Source organism: Lagopus leucura, unplaced genomic scaffold (genome assembly GCF_019238085.1).
Source record: "Lagopus leucura isolate 7727_CA_CO unplaced genomic scaffold, USGS_WTPT01 Super-Scaffold_100060, whole genome shotgun sequence".
NCBI classification, from domain to species: domain Eukaryota; kingdom Metazoa; phylum Chordata; class Aves; order Galliformes; family Phasianidae; genus Lagopus; species Lagopus leucura.
In genome coordinates this window covers 565904-587242 of record NW_024962306.1, presented here as the reverse complement: position 1 = coordinate 587242, position 21339 = coordinate 565904, and the positions used below count along the sequence as shown (strand labels likewise).

At 55.0% G+C, this 21339-nt stretch overlaps 1 protein-coding gene across 8 annotated transcripts in view; it reads left to right on the top strand.

The window, feature by feature from the left end:
• Window positions 1-21339, top strand: part of CHD6 (chromodomain helicase DNA binding protein 6) — a 58512-nt gene that overhangs the window by 7879 nt on the left and 29294 nt on the right. For 4 of the 8 annotated variants that reach the window (XM_042886624.1, XM_042886622.1, XM_042886621.1 and 1 more), the window contains exons 3-22: window positions 1151-1647; window positions 4429-4576; window positions 5016-5165; window positions 6705-6770; window positions 7236-7294; window positions 7636-7753; window positions 8944-9030; window positions 9303-9452; window positions 9751-9872; window positions 10417-10660; window positions 11094-11270; window positions 12934-13077; window positions 13877-14132; window positions 14648-14858; window positions 15704-15899; window positions 16212-16376; window positions 17042-17221; window positions 18308-18418; window positions 19548-19750; window positions 20161-20363. In XM_042886624.1, the coding sequence (XP_042742558.1) occupies window positions 1151-1647; window positions 4429-4576; window positions 5016-5165; window positions 6705-6770; window positions 7236-7294; window positions 7636-7753; window positions 8944-9030; window positions 9303-9452; window positions 9751-9872; window positions 10417-10660; window positions 11094-11270; window positions 12934-13077; window positions 13877-14132; window positions 14648-14858; window positions 15704-15899; window positions 16212-16376; window positions 17042-17221; window positions 18308-18418; window positions 19548-19750; window positions 20161-20363 (3487 nt within the window). The remainder of the gene's footprint in view (window positions 1-1150; window positions 1648-4428; window positions 4577-5015; window positions 5166-6704; window positions 6771-7235; window positions 7295-7635; window positions 7754-8943; window positions 9031-9302; window positions 9453-9750; window positions 9873-10416; window positions 10661-11093; window positions 11271-12933; window positions 13078-13876; window positions 14133-14647; window positions 14859-15703; window positions 15900-16211; window positions 16377-17041; window positions 17222-18307; window positions 18419-19547; window positions 19751-20160; window positions 20364-21339) is intronic. The other 4 variants (XM_042886628.1, XM_042886626.1, XM_042886625.1 and 1 more) reach the window with 3 other exon arrangements.

Here is a 21339-nt window from a genome sequence, read left to right as displayed (position 1 = left end):
TCTGTGCTTGGCTGCTGTTCAGTGCAGGATCAAAAGGAGATCCATTCTCATGGGGTCTGCGCGCTTTGTAACTAATCCACTACATTGTTCCAGCTGATCCCCAGCTTGGGCAGCCTGCAAGATCTAAGAAGTGCAAAGGCTGTGGCTGAGGCTGACCCCGTTGTTCAGCCCAGGCTCAGAGGCAGCACCTGTAGTGCAGTGTTTCTCCCTGCAGGAGGAGAGTTTCTCTTGGCTGCCCAGGGCACAGTGCCATGTGGGTATTGGTGCTCTGCTGCTCATTAGCGGGGCAGCCTGGCAGGGCCACTCTGTGCTACCACAGTGCTTTTGCTGATCCAAATTAGCAGTGAGTGTGCAGAGTGCTCTATGCTTGGACCACGGTGAATGGGTGACCACTGTGAATCCAGCCTCAGCCAATGGGATGTAAATATTTACAAACCCCAGCAACTCTGGAATACCCAAGAAGCTGGATGGGGCTGGGCGTTCCAGGGTGCTGGAGGCTGCTTCAGGACAGGCCCTGCCCTCAAGGGAAGCAGCTGTCCTGGCCTTGGGCAGGAGGATGTGGGGTGCTGGGAGGGCCCTACAGCGCACCGCAGCCCCATGGTTCCCAGGCTCCTTTCCAGCTATAGGAGCTGGGCTCTGCCCCTGGGATGTAATTGCTGTAAGATAGGGAAGAGATGTCTTTGTGGGAAAAATGGGGCAGTTCTGCGTTTTGGGACAAAAAGCTCTTACTGCTAGATGCATTCTAGTTTTCACGAGCCCTGGTGCTCCTGTAGAGCGGGAGTCGCTGGTTGTCCCCTGCAGAGGCCCTGGGCTGACCGTGCCTTCCAGGAAGGGCCATGGTGATGGCGCAGGGAGCACCATGCTCCTAGGAGGGCATTTGGTCTGGTGCTGTGCCTGGGGATGCAGGAGAGATGTCAGGCTGAGGTCTGCGTCCTGTCCTGCTGTGCCACCATCCAGCAGGGCCGGGACTCCTGCCCGTGGAGCTCTGTGTCGGGTGGCAGCAGGTCTGCCACACATCAAGGGGCACAGCTCATGTAGCGCTCTGGCACGGGAAGCTTTGCTGGGCGTACAGCGGTATCCCCTCTGCAAACATGTGCTGCTTCTGTCTGTGGGGTTTGCTTCACGTGCTGCCGTTCTGTTCTCTCTGCAGCCACCCAGCTTAAAAGTGCTGAGCCGCTCCCCAATGTCGGATGCCTCGGACACCTGGGAGTGCAAGGCGCAGGGCCCCTTGGCCGGCAGCGAGGAGCAGCAGACCCACAGGGTGACGGCCACAGAGGCAGGTGGGCAGTGCCTGTGCCCTGAGGAGCAGCCTGACGGGGCTCCGCTGCGGCGGCCAAGCGCCCAGAACGGGATGCAGGACACTGGGGCTGTGGGCACGGGGGTGAAGAAGAAACGGAAGAAAAAGGATTTGGGAGAGCAGGAAGGAGGAGAAAAAGCAACTGTGGAGGTGAAACCAAAGAGGAGAAGAGAGCCTAAAGAACCAAAAGAGCCTAAAAAGGCCAAGGAGCCCAAGAAGCAGAAGGAGCCCAAGCAGAGGGAGGTGACCAAGAAGCCCCGGAAACCTCGGGAACCCAAAGCTCCCAAGGAGCCTAAAGACAGGAAGAGCGGCTCTGAGCCTGGCCCCAGAACAAGGCCCAAGAAGAGCAGGTGGGTGCTGCTGTGACCTGGGCTCGGTGACTGGCAAGGGCTGTGGGCTCCAGGGGCTGATGTGGGGTGCACCCTGGGGCAGGGACTGCCCCCCTACAGAGGCCGTGGGCTCTTAGCAGAGCTGTGGCTGAGGGCTCCCTTGTACTGCACAGCCGAACACCACTGCCTCTGGTAATTCCTCATCCTATTAATTAACATCACTGGACAGAAGAGGAGCTCTGATTTCTTTTTAATTGGGAATGTGTGCAGAAAGCAGAGCTGGTGTCAACTGGCATCATTTGATTTACTGTCAAGGACTTTCTGTGTTTGTGGAGAGTCCTGTACAAGGCAGGCTTATTGATTGGAGCTGGGCCCTTCTCTAGTGCTGTAAATAACCCATAGGATGAATGTATTTGTGCCAGAAACGAGATTAGTATGGGATCCGGCTCGGATTTTTTCATCAAAACCTTTCTTTGTTGGAAGACACCAGTTTGGTAGAGCTGCTTGAAGGAACTTTCCTGGAAACAGTCACCAAGAATGGGCTTCCCAGGGTCCACTGCATCCACCCACCTGCCTCCCTCCTGCCACGGCTGTCTGTGTGCAGGATGGGATGGAGCCCCAGATCTTCCCCTCCGCAGGGGCTCTAGCTCCTTTGTAGCTTTCTTGTGGGTGGAGGAGAGGTTGTGCCAGGGCGGCCATGCCCAGGGCTTAGGTGGATTGTATGGGGCAGCACAGCTCCCACAGCAGGCTGGTGGGGAGCTCAGCAGGTGAGAGCTGGGCTCTGCCCCTGGTGGAGCACCCACAGCTGAGCTGCTTAGTGCTGCCTCTTCTGTTCACCCTCAAACCCAGTGCTCTGCGCACAAAGGATGCCTGGCCCCATGTCATGGACTGATGAGATGTGGGTGACAGGTCGAGCAGGGAGCTAGGGAGTAGAGCTGGAGCAGTGGGAAGGAAGAGAAGGATGAGGCACGTGCAGAGGCAGCACTCAGTGCCCAGAAGGATTGTGCTTTTCTTAGGAAGGACAAACTGCAGTCTCAGTCTCAGAGCACCTGCAGGGTCAGCGCCTGCCCTTAACTCTCCCTGTTTCCAAAAAGCAGGATTTCTGTTTGCTCTATGTGGCCCATGGGCCAGCCAGGCGGTGTGGTCACCGTGTCCTGCAGGATGTGTGAGCATGCTGCTCTCCTGGAGCCTCCAGCCTGGCGCCAAGCCCAGCCTGGCCTCGTGCCCGGCACACAGGCCTGCTGTGGCCTTTCCTGGCAGGAGGCCGAACTGGAGGCCTTGAAGGCAGCTTGTTTCAACCTTTGCCAGAGATGAAGGATGCCGCTGGCAGCCTTTTCTAGTGCCGCCTCCGCTGCGCCTGCAAGAAACTGCCGTGTGGGTGGTTCATACACATCCACCCGTGGTGGAACCTTGGGGTCCAGGCCAGCGGAGGGAGGCTTGGGAAAGAGCAGACCTTGGAGGCTGGGGTCCAGCTGTCGTCCAGGAGCCTGCTGCCACCTGGAAGGTCCTTTGGTTGCCAGCAATGCCTTCACACAGTGCTAAAGGCAGCCTGCGACAGCGTGACCTGCCTGCCGTGGCTCTGGCCTGGTTGGCCAGGCAGGGGGATGTGGTGGGGTCACCCCAGCTGCAGTCTGGGGGCTGCTGCAGAAAGCAAGGCAGGGCCTGTTATGAGACTCTCTCATGGTTGCCTTGGCCTGTGGCTCAGCAGACAGCAAACAAACCCACCTGAAGCAGGAACGGGTGCTGGGAGCAGACACCCTGAGGTGGAATGGGAAGCCCGCTCCCAGCCGTGGAGAAGGCTGGGGATGTGGGACACCAGTGGGAGAGCCCCACGCCAAGCATGCGACTGGTGGGGCGGGCGCTCCGTGCGGAGGGATTGATTGCTGGGAGTCCTCTAAGTGGCAGATAATGGTGGCATAATTTCTTCTAAATTATTTCTAATCACAGCCAACTACTGGCTCATGAATGAAGCAGTTGTTAATTGTGACTTGCAAATCAGTATCTCAGGAGTTATTGCTCGGGTGGAAGCAATGCTCTCTGTGCATTTTCAGGGCCTCTAATTGAACTGCTGCTACAGTCAGGTCAAATTTGGCCTGAACAGCAGATTTTTAACTGTGTGGCTTTTGCTGGCCCCAGACAAGCATGATTGTCTCATGAAAATGGAGACGAAACCTCAACGGGGCTTTGAAACCCACTGTTCTCTGCAGCTGTGCAAGTCTTAAATGTGGAGGGGCTGCTGGTGAGAGAAGTAGATAGCTCTGCTCCCAGGCTTCTTGCTCAGCCCAGGGACAGGCAGCAACTCCTGAAAATCTTTCTCCTAGCAGTGTTTGTTGCAGTGGGTAAGGATGGCTGTGCCCCCCAGTTGGGTGGGGAGATGCTTGCCTGGCACCTCCTGGCTCCTTGCCCCATCTCTGTCACAGCATTCAGCCTGTCTCCCAGGTCCCAGGAGCTGTGCAGACTGGCAGTGAGCAGAACCCCATCTCCAGTAGCCCCTGTGGTGCCGCTCCCCAAGTCCTGTGCAGTTGGACCCTTTTGTCCTGGTGTGCTAGAATCAGCTGGAAATACTTGATGATGATCAAAGAGAAGACAAACTGCCACCACTGCTGGCTGTGCTGTGCTGATATGTCCAGTGCTGGGGGAGGCCCTGGGAGCCCTGTGCTGCCCTTGGTAGAGGAGGGAGGAGCATTTTGGAGCAGAACCAGAAATGCCTTCTGGCTCCTCCCAGGACCTCAGAGCAGTATCTGACCATCAGTCTGTCCTGGCAGCAAGGAGCAAGGTCTATCTGTTGGTCTGTCCTGGCAGCAAGGAGCAGGGGCCCACCCCTGTAGAGAAGAAGAAGAAAGGGAAGAGGAAAAATGAGATCCCAGTGGACAGCTTGGATTTGGATCAGGATCTTCTGAGCCCATCAGTACAGAGCCCTGAGGAGTCTGCGGAGTCGGCTGACAGCCAGGTATGGCCCCAAACCCTTGGCTGGGAAAATCCTGGCTGCATCTTAGTAGGAAAAGAGCTGGGCATTACCCTGTGCCTTCTGGCAGTGCCCCTCCCCAGGATGGCATGAGAAGGCTGCGGAGCATCCCTGCAGGGCTCTGCTGAGTGTGGCCTAGGGGCCAGCAGTACTGTGCAGGCTAGGCACCCTGCTCCAAGGCACAGGTGGGGCCTTGCACAGCACTGATAGCAGCTGCTCTACCTGTGGCAGCAGCGCAGGGGCTTACATCTCATGGTGCCCTCTTCTTTCCCACCACCTCCACCCCACCTGTGCAGAGGATGGATGGTCTGGAGATCAGGCAGCCCTGGGGCTCTCTTTCCTCAGGCTTCCATCCCCATGCCAGGCAAGGGAGGTACTCGGGCTGCTTGTTTCCCCATGATTACCTCTTTCATCCCATACACAGAAACGACGCTCTGGCCGGCAGGTGAAGAGGAGGAAGTACAACGAGGACCTGGATTTCAAGGTGGTGGATGATGATGGCGAGACGATAGCTGTGCTGGGAGCCGGGCGAACCTCTGCACTCTCTGCCTCCACTCTGGCATGGCAGGCTGAGGTAGGGCTGGAGGTGGGACTGTGGTGGTGGGGCTTCCTGCATGTCAGGGTGTCCCAAGAGTGTCGCTGTGGGATTCGAGGAAGTGTAGGATCCTTCTGCAAGAATGGGGCAGCAGTGTGCATGTAGGAGTGTGCCAGCAGGAGGTCTGAGTGCACTGGGGGTTAGGTGAGGTCCAAACTGCCTCCTCCTGCTGGGAGAGTAAGGCCTGTGGGACATGTTCTTTAGCTGGAGTTGTACCTGAATGCATGACCAACCCTCTGCCTCTGCCCACCTTTGGCTTCTGTTTCTGTAGCTCTTGCCATTGAGGTTAACCCAGTATTTTGGCTGACAGCCAAAGGCTTTGAGGGTGCCAGATCATTGTTTTCTGTGCACATTGCTGCTCTTCATCAGTCCTTCTGATTGTAGAGATGCTCAGCTTGACACCTGCCACAAACCTGCTCTGCTGGGCAATGTGGCAGGGACATGGACAGCGTGGCAGGGACCAACTGGAGTCACCATGGTGTGAAGCTCATTGCGCTTCCTTCTCTGCACACTGATCTTGTTCTTCCTTCCTGCTGGCCTGTGTACCAGATGCTTGCAGCTCACTGCCTTTCTGTGGTCACCAACAAAGCTGCCAGATATTAATAACAGTCACTAATTGTTGTCCTGGTGTTCTTGTCCCTCCCTAGTCCCTTTTATCATTTGGTGTGGCTATTAGCCAGACCTGCTGCTGAGCCAGTAAGACCTGGCCTGATGCCCCAGCCCTATCTGGAGGGCTGCCCTCAGGACGTGTTGCCCTTTCCTTCAGCAGCTGCCTGGGGCCCCAACAGGCTTCCACCAGTGAACTCTTCAAGTGAGATTTTCAAAACAGCAATTGGGAATGGATTGCCTGTGTCAGGTGTCCATGCTGCAAGCCTGCTTCTCATTGTATTTAGTCTTGGACACCCACCTCGGTGTGCCCAGCTCCAGATGAGCTGTGAGGGCAGGCATCACAACCAGGCTGAGCTGAGGACCTGCTCTGGGCTCTTTCCCTCAGGCTCTGCCAGTGCTGACTACGGCTGCTCCTGGCACCAGGATTGACCCAGCAGGACAAGAAGGGAGCCCTGAGGTTCCAGAGCTGTCCTCTCCATGGCCTGAGCTTGCAGTTTTCCTCCCTGGATCCTGTGCCACAGAGCGTTACTGAGAGGGCCTCAGACTCCCTGCTTGTTTTGTGCCTGCCATCTCGGGGCTGGGAGCAGGATTGTGTTAGGAACACCTCCAGCACAACTTTGTGGAGTGGGTGCCCATGGTGACCGCCAGAAGGTCTCTGCAGCCTCAGGGAGAATTTCCTCACAGTAGGCCTAAAGTCCTTCCTGGTTCTGTCCCCTTGCGTGTGCTGTGGCCATGGGCAGGTGGCAGTGATGGAGTACCTTGCTTCTGTGAGTCTTGGCAGAGAAGCTCCCAAGCTTCCTCTTTTCTGGGCTGGTGAGCTTGCAGAGGAAGAGCAACTGCTCTGTGGTAGGGTGATGCCAGACAACAAGCTGAGAAAACAACTCTCTGCTCTCTTTCCACTGTCACCAGGAGCCTCCTGAGGATGATGCCAATATCATTGAGAAGATCCTTGCCTCAAGGATGGTGCAGAAGGAGGTGAGTGGCATAGATGCCAATAGGGCTGGAGGTCTTTGGACAGAGAGGGGAGGAGACCTGGCTGTCTTTGTTCGTCAGGCACAGGTTATGCAGCAGGAGTCCTTGTCTCTGTGCTGTTCCTGCACCTGTGCCTTGCAAGGGGGTGGTGGGGTGTGCTCAGACCATCACCTCTCTGGGCTGGGAACAAGTGCAGTGCTTCTCCTGTCCTGGGGCACCAGGAAGCCTGTGGAGAGGAGTCAGACCTGGACTGGTCACCAGGTGTTTGTGACTCTCGTCTTCAAGGCTGGTATAGCACCGTGCTCCTCAGGGCCACTGAGCCTCAGAGCGAGCACTATGCTGTGCCTGGCCATCATTGCTAACTGTGAGACGCAGCCTGCCTGGGGTCCGCAGCTGAGAATGCCCCTCCCGCCCCCCATGTTCTGCACAGGCTCTGGATGCCACTAATTTTCCTTCCCTTGGTTTCAGACTCATCCTGGAGGCCTGACATTCGAGATGGAGGAGTTCTACGTCAAGTACAGAAACTTGTACGTGCAGCGTTGTGGTGCTCTGTGCTGCAGTGGTGTACATTCCATGTGCAGCACTGTGCTCTGTGTGCTCTCACCTCTGTCTCAGCCCCAGCTGCAGCTCTGGCCTTGCTGCTGCTGCTGCTCTCCTGAGCTGCCCAGGCTGTGGGGAACAAGGCAGCCACCGCAGCTGCAGTGCTGAGTCTTGTCCATGGCTTTCTCTGGCCTGAGGCCCCATGTGGCGAGGCATGAGCTGGGTGTTCCGTGGGTCTCTGGGAGCACCTTGTTTGTCTTTGTGGTGGATAGGATCATTTCCCCAGGACCTCTTTGGTCACCTTTTGTTGATTTTTTTCCCTCTGCAGCTCCTACCTGCACTGTAAGTGGGCAACTCTGGAGGAGCTGGAGAAGGACCCCCGGATATCCCAGAAGATAAAGCGCTTCCGAAACAAGCAGGCTCAGATGAAGCATATTTTTACAGAGGTGAGAGCTGAGTGCAGCAGGCAGCCATTCCCTTCCCTGGCACAGCTGGGCCAGAGCTGTGGCTGAGCAAGCCATGACAGTGCCCTGAACACCCCTGGTGTCAGCAGAGGAAGTATGGGCAGGTTGACAGATAGCCCTTGCTGGTCACTGCCAACCCTGGCAGCATTGCTGAATGGGAAGGAAGGCAGCACACAGTGCTGATGGTGCTTTCACTGTATGGGAACAGCTTGTGATGGGGCAGAGGGGAGAGAGACCTATAAATACCTGGGTGTAGGGCCACTGCTGTCTGCTTTGCTATATAAGCAGATTAATCTTGTTTAGTATGGAAGGTGTTCTATCATTTATCTTTCTGTTCCAAAGATAGTTGTTGGATCTCCTCAGACTGCCCCTTATAATGTGAACTAGGTTGGTGGTCTATGAACATTTCTCCATGGAAGTAATTGCAAACTCAGGGGAGTGTGTGTTTAATTTCTCAATCCTGAGTCTGTTTGGGACTTTCCCAGGATGCAAAGAAAAGGCATATGTTGGATGCACTGTTCCACTGACAGTTTAACAAAGAGCAACTGCTCTTTCCTGTGACTAAGCTTTGCTTGGGGAGCTGTGAACACAGAAGCCTATTTTTTCTTATTCCCAAGCCCTAGACGCCTCTACCCAAGGACAACTGCTACTCTAAAGCCCACTCCTCCCCAGGCTTTCCCTTCCCTCCTGAGCAGTTGCCGCTGGTGTATGCTGAGTAGAAAGCGGGGAAGAAGAGAGAGGCGGAGGGAACAAGGTGTCATTCCTTGCAGAGGAACTGAGCTCCATGAGGGAACAGCTGCAGGGACCCAGGTGGTGCCGTGTGCAGTTCTGGTCTGTGGCAGCCACAGCTCTGGATGCTGTATATAAGCTGGAGCACACAGCTCGAGTCTTTGTGCCTCAGGGCCAGATGCGCTGGAGTGGACAGTTCTGCCTCCCAGCAAGGGCAGCACAGGGCCAGCAACCGCTCCAAAGCGAGGGCTTTGCCTTCTGCAGGGCTTCTGCATCCTCCCTGCCCAGAGGCAGATGTCACGTACCTGTGTCCATGGGCACTTGATGTGCTGCACACAGCAAGCAGCATGCTGGGGACAGATGTCCCGCAGTTGTTTTCTCATGCCCACCATCTGTTTAACCCTCGAATCACCTTGAACTTACCTCTCCTTTTGCTGTCACAGCCTGATGAGGATTTGTTTAACCCAGACTATGTGGAGGTAGATCGAATTCTGGAGGTGGCTCACACGAAGGACCCTGACACCGGAGAGGTAAGTGGCTGCATCACTCACCTACCCCAGAGGGGGAGGGAGGTTCAGCAGGACAACTGGATCCAGCACACACATCACGTCATCTCTCATCAACTTGCCTTTCCAGCTTTGCACAGCTCAGACCCTACTTCTGGGGGCCCCCTGGCACTGGGGTAATACAAGGGCCATTGAGCATTGCAGTGATTCAGTCTCAGTTGCAGCCTGTGCCCATGCCGTGGGGCTGAGCAGCCGTGAGCCCTACTCTGGTCTACAAGCCTCTCTATGTGCTGCAGGAGGTGACTCACTACCTGGTGAAGTGGTGCTCGCTGCCCTATGAGGAGAGCACCTGGGAGCTGGAGGAGGATGTTGACCCAGGGAAGATAAAAGAGTTTGAAGCCCTCCAAATCCCTCCAGAAATCAAGCACATGGTAACGTACCCAGAGGTAACGTACCCAGCTGGCAACTGCTGCCCTGGGCAGGAAGGGACTGTCTGTGTTTTGTCAAGGTCTAACAGTGGTCACCTTCTTGTCCCTGCTACTTCAGTGCAAGCCCCATATCCTCCCCTCTGGAGGTGTTAGCGGGTGGGATTTGCGGGTGGGATCCAGAGGCCAAGACCTCTCTGCGAATCTGCTGAATGTTTTGAAGCATTGTCCTGGTGCCCAGTCCCAAAATCAGGGCCTGGCCACACTGAACATTTGCCTTTTCCTCTCCATGAGTCTTGCTCCTTCTCTCTCCTGCTAGGAGCGCCCAGCATCTGAGTCCTGGCAGAAACTGGAGAAGTCCCGAGAGTATAAGAATAGCAACCAGCTGCGGGAATATCAGCTGGAGGGAATGAACTGGCTGCTCTTTAACTGGTATAACAGGTGAGGAGGGGCTGGAGCTCTGGGCTCCCGTGAGGGGCGCTGGCACATGCCTTTGCAGGAGTCGAGGTGACAAGCAGGGGCCTGACTGCAGCTGCTGAGAGCTGCCAGTGCTGGAGCTGATGGGCAGTGGCCTCAGCAGCTGTGTTTGTGTTAGCCTTGCAATGGAGTCTTTAGGAATGTTTCTCTGTGGTGATAGTATGGGTCTGAAATACAGCTGATGTTTGGTATTGGTCAGACTTCTGATGACTCATTTTTGTGGGAGAAATGCAGAAGCATGCATGTTCTCAGCATCAGCAGGTTTTGTTCACAAGCTAGAGTGCACCCAAAAGACAGCTTCTTTCACACTAACTTCGAGTCCATCATCTGGAAGAGGTTGGATGGTCTGGCTTACCCAGACCACTTTGGGCCACTGACCTGATGTCTCCCACACCACGGAGTCAGGTGTGCATGGAGGTGACATGCTTGACAGCACATTGAAGGGCTAGTGACAGAGTGGTTCTTGCCCCTGAGGGCCACATTAACCTGTCCTTGCCCATATCTGCAGGAAGAACTGCATCCTGGCTGATGAGATGGGGCTGGGGAAGACAATCCAATCAATCACCTTCCTCTCAGAAATCTTCCTGATGGGCATCCACGGCCCCTTCCTCATCATCGCTCCCCTCTCCACCATCACTAACTGGGAGAGGGAGTTTCGCACCTGGACAGAGATGAATGCCATCGTGTACCACGGCAGCCAGATCAGCCGGCAGATGATCCAACAGTATGAGATGGTGTACAGGGACACACAGGTGACTGATGCATGCAGCACTCCCAGGATGTGTCCTCCGATTCTGACTTCCTTTACTGAGGAAGCACTGAGTTGCACATGGGGCTTGTGGTATCTTTTAAGGACCCCTTTGGTGGCACTGTGTATGAGTGAAGAAAAGATCCAGTTCAAGCAGAAAGGGGAAAATACAGCTGAGTCCCAGCCACAGCTGTTGTTCGGGCTTGATTATTTTGCCTTGAAGCAGTGCCTGGTTTGGAGGCATGCAGTCTGCAGCCAGCATGGAGGCTTGCAGGAACCTGCCCACTGCTTGAGGGAGGTGAATGTGAGAGAATCCCAAGTAGGATTCAGAAGCTAACATTGTTATGGTGTCCAGCCTCTGTGGACTGCCAGGGTGTGAGACAGCGTCCTGCTGCCCTGCAGGAGTCAAGCGCTGTGTATGGTTTATGTCTCCCTAGGGCAACCCTCTGCCTGGGATCTTCAAGTTCCAGGTGGTTATCACCACCTTTGAGATGATCCTTGCTGACTGCCCAGAGCTGAAGAAGATCCAGTGGCGCTGTGTGGTCATTGATGAGGCGCATCGCCTGAAGAACAGGAACTGCAAGCTGCTGGAGGGGCTGAAACTTATGGCCCTGGTGAGCATGTCCTGCTCAGATTCATATGAGTAGGGTGGGTCAGAGGTGGCAATGCCAAGCAACGTCTCTGCCAGCTGCTTAGTCCCAGGGCCAGAGCTGAGATCTCCCTGTCTCAGAGGGGAGGATTGTTTGGAAGCCACTTAGTTGCTAAAGCAGCACTAATGAAGGAGGACCCTTTGATGGGTGGGGAACTGGTGACCTGTATGGTGACATTTTTTTTGCTGAAGTGGAATACTAACCCACAGCTGGATGACTCCTCCTATGTCCTTGCATCTGCGTGCACTCCCTGACAGAGCACTAGCTGGCCACACAGCACAGCTTTGGACTGCTTCAGCATACAGAGATAGTGGCTGAGCAGCTATGTGCAACATCCTTTGCCTGTGGCGTGCCTTGTACCCTGCAGTGAGCAGGGCTGCCATATTTAAGGTGTTCTCTTAATCCTTTGCGAACATGGGACTAATCTGTGCCAGGGATAGCGGTGCAGGACCGTGTGTGATGAAAAAGGGGTCAGTGAGCTGCTCAGGGAAGAGATTTGGATGTTCACGTCCTTCACACCTATTTGCTGAGAAGAGGGCCATCAGGCCTATTGGCCCCGTCTGGAGTGCTGTGTACATGTCTGGGGCCCCAACACAGCAGGGCTGTGAGCTGTTGAAGCAGGTCCAGAGGAGAGCTTTGAAGATGATTGGAGGGCTGGAGCACCTCTCCTATGAAGATAGGCTGAGGGAGTTGTGCTTGTTTAACTTGGAGAAGGGAAGGCTCCAGGGAAATGGCATCATGGCCTTCTGGTACTTGAAGGGAACTTACAAACAGGAAGGGGACCAAATTTTTACGTGGTCTGATAGTGACAGGACAAGGAGGAATGGCTTTAAATTAAGAGAGGGGAGATTTAGGTTAGATGTCTGGGGAAATGTTTTACTCAGAGGATGATGAGGTGCTGGAACGTGTTGCCCTGGGAAGTTGTGGATGCCCCATCTCTGGAGGCATTCAAGGCCAGGTTGGGTGGAATCCTGGGCAGCCTGATCTGGAAGTTGGCAATCCTGCCTGTTGGAATGAGGTGATCATTAGGGTCCCCTCCAAACTAAGATATTCTGTGACCCTTTCCTACCCAGCTGGGTCACACTGACCTGCAGCTGGACCAAGTCATTTGCCCTCTTTTCATAGCAGGTGACTCTTGAGGATGTTACCGACATCAGGTCTAGCAGGAGGATTAGCCTGAGCAATGAGTGGATGTCCAGGTCTCTGGCAATGCTGAGGCAGAGCAGCTGGTGAGCCTGGGAGGCACCATTCAGAACAGTGCTCTGATCTACCAGAAAAAAGTCTTGCCCCTATGTGCATGGAGTCTTGGGCTTTGTCCACGTGCCAGCACAGCCCTACCGAGGGGCTCATGCCAGGGTAGGGCTGAGCTGTGGAGGCAGCGTGGGGGATCTCAGTGTTGGCTGTTCTTGCTGCACAGCCAGACTGTTGCACATCCTGGGGAGCATCCTGGGAACCACAAGACATCATCTGGGTCAGCACTGTGTCCAAGGAGCCGCTCTGGGTGTTCCTTTGCCTCTTGGTCACACAGTGCTCTTTTGGGGCTGGAAGACAGTGAACGTTGTGATCTTGGGGCCCTTTGGTCCCAACCAGTGGGTCAGCCTTCAACCTGTTCTCTGTGTACACCCAGGAGCACAAGGTGCTGCTGACAGGAACCCCCCTGCAGAACTCAGTGGAGGAGCTCTTCAGCCTCTTGAATTTCCTGGAGCCACAACAGTTTCCCTCAGAGACAGCCTTCCTGGAGGAGTTTGGGGACCTGAAGACAGAAGAGCAGGTACCTAGAAGAGTGAGGCTGGTGACTTAGTGCAGATCACTGAGACAGCTGGCACACACTCAAGCTTTGTGGAAGTGAACACCACCCCTCAGTGCCTAAAGATCTGCTCTTTGCAAGGTGCAGTGCTACATGTAGGCCCTGGACTCAGCCAGGAGAAGCAAAACTATGACAGAGGCCATAGGCCAGTGCTGCTTTGGAGAGAGGCGACATGTGCCATGCCAAGGGCAGGGTCTGCTCCCTGCGTAGTTCCCCACTGCCCCTTGCATGCTTGGGCAGCTCAGTGCACTCACCTTTCCCATCTTGTCTGTCCAGCAAGAGTGTAGGGTGCGTGAAGAAGTCAGTAAGTCCACGTGTCTGTCACTCTGTCAGGTTTCCTTGGAGAACCATTCTCAGAGATCCCCTCGAGTGTGGGTCATGGGGAGCAGCACAGAACCCTGGGTTGCTTCACTGCACTTTGAGTGCCTAGCTTAAGTGAAGACTGCAGAAGATCATCCTAGAGGAGCAGGCGTGGACGCATGGAGCTTTGATTAGCTGTGATCGAAGCTTCTGGTTTACTGCAGCAGACGCATGTATCCAAAGCTGCCTGCAGCAGAACTGTGCAGAGTTCATGGCCCGTTCACTTGCCTGCTGCAGGGAAACCAGATCCTAAAATTGCCCTGTTTGTCAGAGCAGCTGTTTCAGGGCCATTTATAGTGGGTTTCCAGCCTGGAGAGGCTCTAATATTGCAGGCCTCTCTGCTGTTGTCTCCGTGTGCTTGCCGTTCAGGGAGGGCAGTGAATCTCTGCTCTTGCTCTGTCAGGTGAAGAAGCTGCAATCCATCCTGAAGCCCATGATGCTGCGACGGCTGAAAGACGATGTAGAGAAGAATCTGGCACCCAAGCAGGAGACCATCATTGAGGTGGAGCTGACCAACATCCAGAAGAAATACTATCGGGCCATTTTGGAGAAGAACTTCTCCTTTCTGTCCAAGGGTGCCAACCAGCACAACATGCCCAATCTCATCAACACCATGATGGAGCTGCGAAAGTGCTGCAATCACCCATATCTCATCAATGGTGAGGGCTGTGCGCCGGCACTGGGGGTTGGGTCTCACTGCAGGGTTTACTTGTCGCTGCCCATAGGGCTCACTCAGCTCTGGCCTTCTGCCTGCAGTGATCTGCTTTGGTGCCCTCCTGGGCAGCCCAGCTCCCCTGCAGTGCTGCCTGCTGGTGGGCACTGCCAGCCTCAGGGTCCTACCAGGTTCTCTGTGTACAGCTGTTTCAGGGGCATTTTAGAGTGGAGTCCTCTTCAGCATTCCAGTGTGACGTGTTCTGTCAAGAGCTGGTGCAAGACCAGAAGGAGTAGAGTCAGAGGAATGTAAGGGCTTTTTGGAGATCTCTAGCCAGCCTCCCTAGATCTGTCAGCTGCAAGGATTCTCTTCCTTGCTGTTGCCCTAGACAGGAAGCTGGAATCAACTGCACTGCCAGCCTGACTAAGAGCATACATCCCTTGGGGTTGGAACTAGATGACCTTTAAGGTCCTTCCTAGCCCCAGCCTTTCTGTGATTCTGTGATCCATTCTCACCTGGCAGGGGCAGAGGAGAAGATCCTGGAAGACTTCCGTAAAACACACAGCCCAGAGGCACCAGACTTCCAGCTGCAGGCGATGATCCAGGCAGCTGGAAAACTGGTGCTCATCGACAAGCTGCTTCCCAAGCTGATTGCTGGTGGGCACAAGGTGCTCATCTTCTCCCAGATGGTGCGCTGCCTTGACATCCTGGAAGACTATCTCATTCAGAGGCGGTTAGTGCAAGCTTCAGCATTCACTTCGGCTCCTCCATGTCGTGTCCATCCTGCGCTGTAGATACTGGAGTGGAAAAAGTCCAGGGTGGGGATTTTGTCATTCTGTGCCCACGTACTGAAAGATCTGAGTTACAAGTTAGCACCAATGGGTGCAGACTCCAGTGCTGGGCAATGTGATCTGGCCACTCTGCATTGCCCAGGACTGGTCCTAGGATGACCAGATGGAAAGCTGTTGGAGAAGGTCCAGAGGAGCCACAAAAGATGATCAGGGGGCTGGAGCAGCTCCCCTATGAAAACAGGCTGAGGGAGCTGGGCTTGTTCAGCCTGGAGAAAAGAAGGCTGCAGAGTGACCTCATTGCAGCCTTTCAGGACCTAAAGGGAGCCTGTAAACAGGAGTGGAATCAACTCTTGGAAAGGGCAGATAACAGCAGCTCAAGGGGAAATGATTTTAAGTTAAGGGAGGGAAGATTGAGATTGGATGTCAGGGGGAAGTTCTTTACAGAGGGAGTGGTGAGGTGCTGGAACAGCTGCCCAGAGAGGCTGTGGATGCCCCGTCCATCCCTGGAGGTGTTCAAGGCCAGGTTGGATGGGGCCCTGGGCAGCCTGGGCTGCTATGAAATGGGGAGGTTGGTGGCCCTGCATGTGGCAGGGGGTTGGAGCTTCATGATCCTTGAGGTCCCTTCCAACCCTGACCATTCTGTGAGATAGGACCTTCCCTTGATCCTAGTTTGGGCTGACTGTATGCCCACACGCAGCCTGGGGGGACGGAGCAAGAGGGGGTTTGTAGCTGTAGTGAGGTCAGGCCCAGCCATGACCCTGCTCTCACCTCTTCCCTCTTGGAGCAGGTACACCTATGAGCGAATCGATGGGCGGGTGCGTGGCAACCTGCGCCAAGCTGCCATCGACCGCTTCTGCAAGCCTGACTCAGATCGCTTTGTCTTCCTACTGTGCACGCGGGCGGGTGGACTGGGCATCAACCTTACTGCTGCCGACACCTGCATCATCTTTGATTCAGACTGGAACCCACAGAATGACCTCCAGGTAATGGGCCAGGCAGGGCTGGACCATACACCTAGCTGCTCTGATACGGCGTGCGGCACTTGGAGAGCTGGCACACATCACGGGGAACATCCCACTGTGGCTCTAAAAGCACAGGTGGGCAACACTTTGCCTGTACCTGCTGGTGGAGGGGTCGAGGAGAGCAAAGGCTGAAGCCTCATCCCCATTTCCTTGCCTTGGAGTGGTGGGTCTGGCTCCTACTCCAGCCCAGCCACAGGTGCTCAGTGAGGGGTGCCCCAGGAGGTGGGAGATGTTGGGCTCACATGTTTCAGCTTGTGACCTCCTCTCTCCTAGGCTCAAGCTCGCTGCCACCGGATCGGGCAGAGCAAGGCAGTGAAGGTGTATCGCCTCATCACCAGGAACTCCTACGAGCGGGAGATGTTCGACAAGGCCAGCCTGAAACTGGGCCTGGATAAGGCTGTGCTGCAGGACATCAATCGCAAGGGCGGCACCAATGGGGTAGGTTAGCAATCAGCGGGGTTCAGCAGGAGGTTCTGAGATAGAGTATGTCTCCTTTCCATGCATCCTGTCCCCCTGTTTTCTCTGGGCAGCTGTGCAGGGCTGTGTCCCCACATGGAGCTAAAAGCCTCAGATTCAAGTAGGATGGTTCTCACCTGAGCTCAGACCAGACCATACAGTTCTCTGCAGCACCAGTCCATTGTCAGATTGGCCAACATTCCCAGCCTGTCTGTTCCTCTCCTACCAGAGCTTAAGAGGCCAAAGCCTGTGTGGCTGCCCTGCTGCCCCACATGAGAAGAAATTGTAGGCTATATTAGCAGCCCACCCAGCCCATTTCAGCCATGCAGAGCTGTTTTATGAGCATTGAGCAGTACTAGGCAAAGCAGAAAGGTAGACTGGAGAGAGAAAGAGGCTGGGTAACTCTTGGAAGAAGTGCAAGTGACTGCTAAGTTGCAGCAGGCTTCTGGGTAGCAAATGCCCAGTCCTACACGCTCACACTGTGGCTCACACCTGGCAGGCTGCCCCTGCACTGTCACAGGGTTTGTGGACACATGGTACTGTGTCTGGTTGACATGGACTCATGCAGCGGGAGGTCTGGGTCAGAAGAGCCATGGTGCTGGTGCCCAGAGCTGGTAGGGGGTGGTGACGGTGTTGTGTTTGGGCAGGTCCAGCAGCTCTCAAAGGTGGAGGTGGAGGACCTGCTGCGGAAAGGTGCCTATGGTGCTCTCATGGATGAGGAGGATGAAGGATCCAAGTTCTGCGAGGAGGACATTGACCAGATCCTGCAGCGCAGGACGCAGACCATCACAATCCAGTCCGAGGGGAAGGGCTCCACCTTTGCCAAGGTGTGTCATGCTCTTCGGGTGGGAAGGAAATTGCCTCATGGGGCAGAGGGGGCCACTCTGGGGGGTGTAGCTCAGTCCTGTTGGCGTGGCCTCTTCCCTGTGTATGGCTGAAGCTGTCCGCCTGGAGGCCAAGCTCTTCTGCCTGCCCCTGAATGCCCAGGAGTAAGACCTTGTTGGAACACGGAGACAGCCATTCTCCTCTGGAATGGCTCATGGTCTCTGGAGATGGCAATGGTCTCAGGAGATCAGCAGAGCTGTGAGAAGGCGGCTGCTAGCCTGAGAGAATTGAGAGCTGTGCCAGCCTGGCAGTGTGCACTTGCAGTCCAGAAGGCCAACTATATCCTGGTCTGTGTCAAGGGAGACACGACCAGAAGGGCAGAGATGTGATTTTCTCCCTCTACTCTGCTCTTGTGAGACCCTGTTCTTGTGAGTACTGCATTCAGCTCTGGGGCCCCTGGCACAAGGATACAGAGCTGCTGGAGTGGGTCCAGAGGAGACCATGAAGATGCTCAGAGGGCTGGAGCACCTCCGCTATGGAGACAGGCTGAGGGAGCTGGGGGTGTTCTGCCTGGAGAAGAGAGGGCAGAAGGGTGTGGGAAGGCTTTGTGGTACCTTCAGCACAGCCCATCCCTGTGGCCAGCCTCTCTTTTGCCATAGGACCTGGCTCTGTAACAGGACCCCTGGAGAGGTGGCAGGACCTGGCTGCTGGCCTCCACAATGCCAGAAGCTGTGTGCTGCCACACCATGGGGAGCTGTGTGCCTTGGGGTCCTGACAGTCCCACCAGAGCAGCCTCCTGCAGCCAGCTCCCAGGAAGGAGCCCAACAGGCTGGCTCTGTGCTATGCTCTTGGCTGCTGTCCTTGGGGAGTCATCGGGCTTCCCTCCACTTGCAGGTGGCACAGCCCGGGCTCAATTTCCAGCAGGCCAGACAGGACTGTAATGGAAAGAGAGTCAGCTTCCTTAGGCAAACAGAAGAGCCTTCTGACATATGTAAACATAGGGTGCAGTGCACTGGGGATCTCTGCTGGGGAAAGCACATCTGGAGAACACAGCTGCAACCTGCTCACTCACCTTCTCTCACTCTCAGGCCAGCTTTGTAGCATCAGGCAACAGAACTGACATCTCCTTAGATGACCCTAACTTCTGGCAAAAGTGGGCCAAAATAGCAGAGCTTGATACCGATGCCAAGAATGAAAAGGTAAGATCCAGTTCATGGCCACAGCTGGTACAGAATTGCCCCACATTCACCTAAGTCTGGGAGGTCCTTCAGTGGCTATGTAGGTCATGTTCAATCTCCAAGAAGCAAACCTCTCTAAGATCCAGAAACAAATAGGGCTGAGGGGAGCTGCCCAGGCTTCTTCAGCCCAGGTGGAGCAAGTGGGGACAGGTTTGAATTATGGCACTGCTTTCACCATGTGTATTTGCAGCCCTGCTGCCCTGCCTTCAGGCTAGTGATGGGAATGGGAACAAGGAATAAAGCCAGGTTATCAGGCAGCCCATCTCTGTGTCTGAGCAAGGGGATGTGGTCTGTCAGTTGGATGCTACAATGGTCTTGCCTACTGCCCTGCTTGGCAAATAGGCTCCTTCCCAAGAGGGAATATGGGGAATGTGGCTGCTGGAGCTCCAGGGAGCCAGAGCTTGGCTTCCCCTGACCTGATTGCAAAACTGCTGGACCTTCTGTGAGCATCTCCCAGGGTAATATCCTTGCACCTCCCATGCACCTCTGTGAGCATCTCCCATCCTTGTTCTTGGGGGCCTGCCATGTGAATGCTAAGACGAGCTGCAGCCTTGCTGGTACATCTGGAGGCAGCACAGGTGGGGCTCCTGCCCTGAGTTGGGCTGATGATGACGTGGATGCATTTGGCATTGATGGGAAGGAGGCATGTGCATACCACTTGATTTCATGTTGCTCCTTTCTGCCCCTTCTCGGAAGCCGCCTTTCCTTTTCCAGCCCACCTGTCTTCCCATCAACACAGCAGTTACACCACCTTCAGCACTGCTTGTCCCAGGCATTGCTGGGAAGGCCAGGATTGTGATTCAGAGCTGAATCAGCTGCTGAGCATCAGCAGTTTGACCTCTGAAGGCCCGATTTTCAGCCTCTGAGCATTCAGACAGAATTATGTGCTGTCTCTGAATTGTGTTGTGTGCACGTGAAGCAAATTTGGGACTGGAATCCTTGTGGCAAGGTGGTGACTAGCCCCAGGGCTGGGAACTAGGAGCCAGAGGTGTGAGCAGAGCCAGGGAGCAGCAGCAGGGAGAATTTACTGTGCCGTGGAGGGCAGGTGTTGCAACCCACACCTGAGTGCATTCCCTCTTTGTCCCCATAGGAGAGCTTGGTCATCGACAGGCCCCGTGTGCGGAAGCAGACCAAACACTACAACTCCTTTGAGGAGGATGAGCTGATGGAGTTCTCTGAGCTGGACAGTGACTCGGATGAGCGCCCCACTCGCTCACGGCGCTTCAATGAGAAGACGCGGCGGTACCTGCGGGCTGAGTGCTTCCGTGTGGAGAAGAACCTGCTCATATTTGGGTAAGTCTCCCCCCTCCCAGAGACCTCGGACACGGCCTCCAGCTGCCCCAGCACACAGGTGGGCTCCCAGCTGCCGCAGCTGCGTTCTGTCCGTCCTCAGCAATAGATACCCAAAGCAGTGTTCCCTTCTAGCAGTGACCCGTCCCCGTGGTACCTGGACTCCTAGGCTCTAAGCAAACATTTGGGTGGAAGGGGAGTTTAGGGGACAAAGCACGAGCTGGTTGCCAGGGCTTCCAGAGTCTGCTCTTGCTACAGCCTGTTCAATCCTGTGCAAACTTCTCCCCATCTCTACTCCCATGATGTGGGGACGTAAGACCCTGTCCGTGAGAGTTGTGCCCTTTGTGAACTCATGCAGGGAGGTCTCCAGCTGCATACGAGTGTTTACTGTCTCTCTATTACTGCGGTTCCAGCTGGGGACGATGGAAAGATATCCTGACCCACGGGCGCTTCAAGTGGCACCTGAACGAGAAGGACATGGAGATGATTTGTCGAGCACTGCTGGTTTATTGTGTCAAGCACTACAAAGGGGATGAGAAGATAAAGAGTTTCATCTGGGATCTCATCACACCAACGAAGGATGGCCAGAACCAGGCACTGCAGAATCACTCAGGTATTGCGTGTTCTCTCTGCCATTGCAACAGTACCTGTCATTAGCGTGCCTTCTGCAGGACTAGGCTGAAGAATTGAAAGCAAAGCCATTTGAAACAGCCAGGAAGCACTTGTGGTGGAGCATGACAACTCTCTCATTGTAGATAAAGTGTCTGCCATGGGACTGACCTCCATACAGACCTCAGAGACAGCAGCAGGGGCTGCCTTTGTGTGGGAGTGCATTTCATGGCTCCTGATGCTTGTTTGGCTGTGGCTGGTGTGGAGAGAGCTTTGCAGTGAGAGCAGCCTGCAAAGTTTTATCTCGGTGTACTGTCAGGGTTTCCCTGTGCTGGGGGACGCTGCTCTGTGAGCTCATAAATGTTGGTGACCAGGTGAAGATGTTGGCTGGGACAGTTGTGAGGGTGTCTGGCTTTTCCTCAGAGCAGCTTAGGATGCAGAACAGATCATCACACCTGTGCCAGCCCAATACAAAGGCTAAAGTTGGATCTGCCTGGCCCTGGCCTTGCAGCTGCTCGGCTGTTTGGAGATGGCAAGGGACACTGGCAGTGCAGTCTGTGCAGCTGTCTCATCCTATGTCACCAGCTTGTGCCTCCTCTTCTCACAGTTCTGGTCCCAGACACCCTGCTCTGTAGTGCCTGTCCTGGTTGGTGGGGGTGCAGTTTTGATGATTTGTTATGAGATGCTGCAGTGCAGAATCCTGCTGAGGTGGTGCAGGACCCCTTGTCTCAGGTTTGGCTACACCCTCCCTGTCGAGAGGACTAGTGCATGTATATATGAACTCTGAATACCGCACGTATCACACCATGTGTTCAGAGTATATTTGCATCTGGATTCCGTTGGGCTGAGGCTTCCTATGTGTCCTCAGTTTCTGATGGGGTCCAGCAGAGACTTTCCTTGCTCTACTCTCCTGCTGCCCCTCTGGCTCCCAGGGGCTCTGCACACTTTCCCCTGTGCCTGTGTTGCAGCATCTGCTCTCTGTA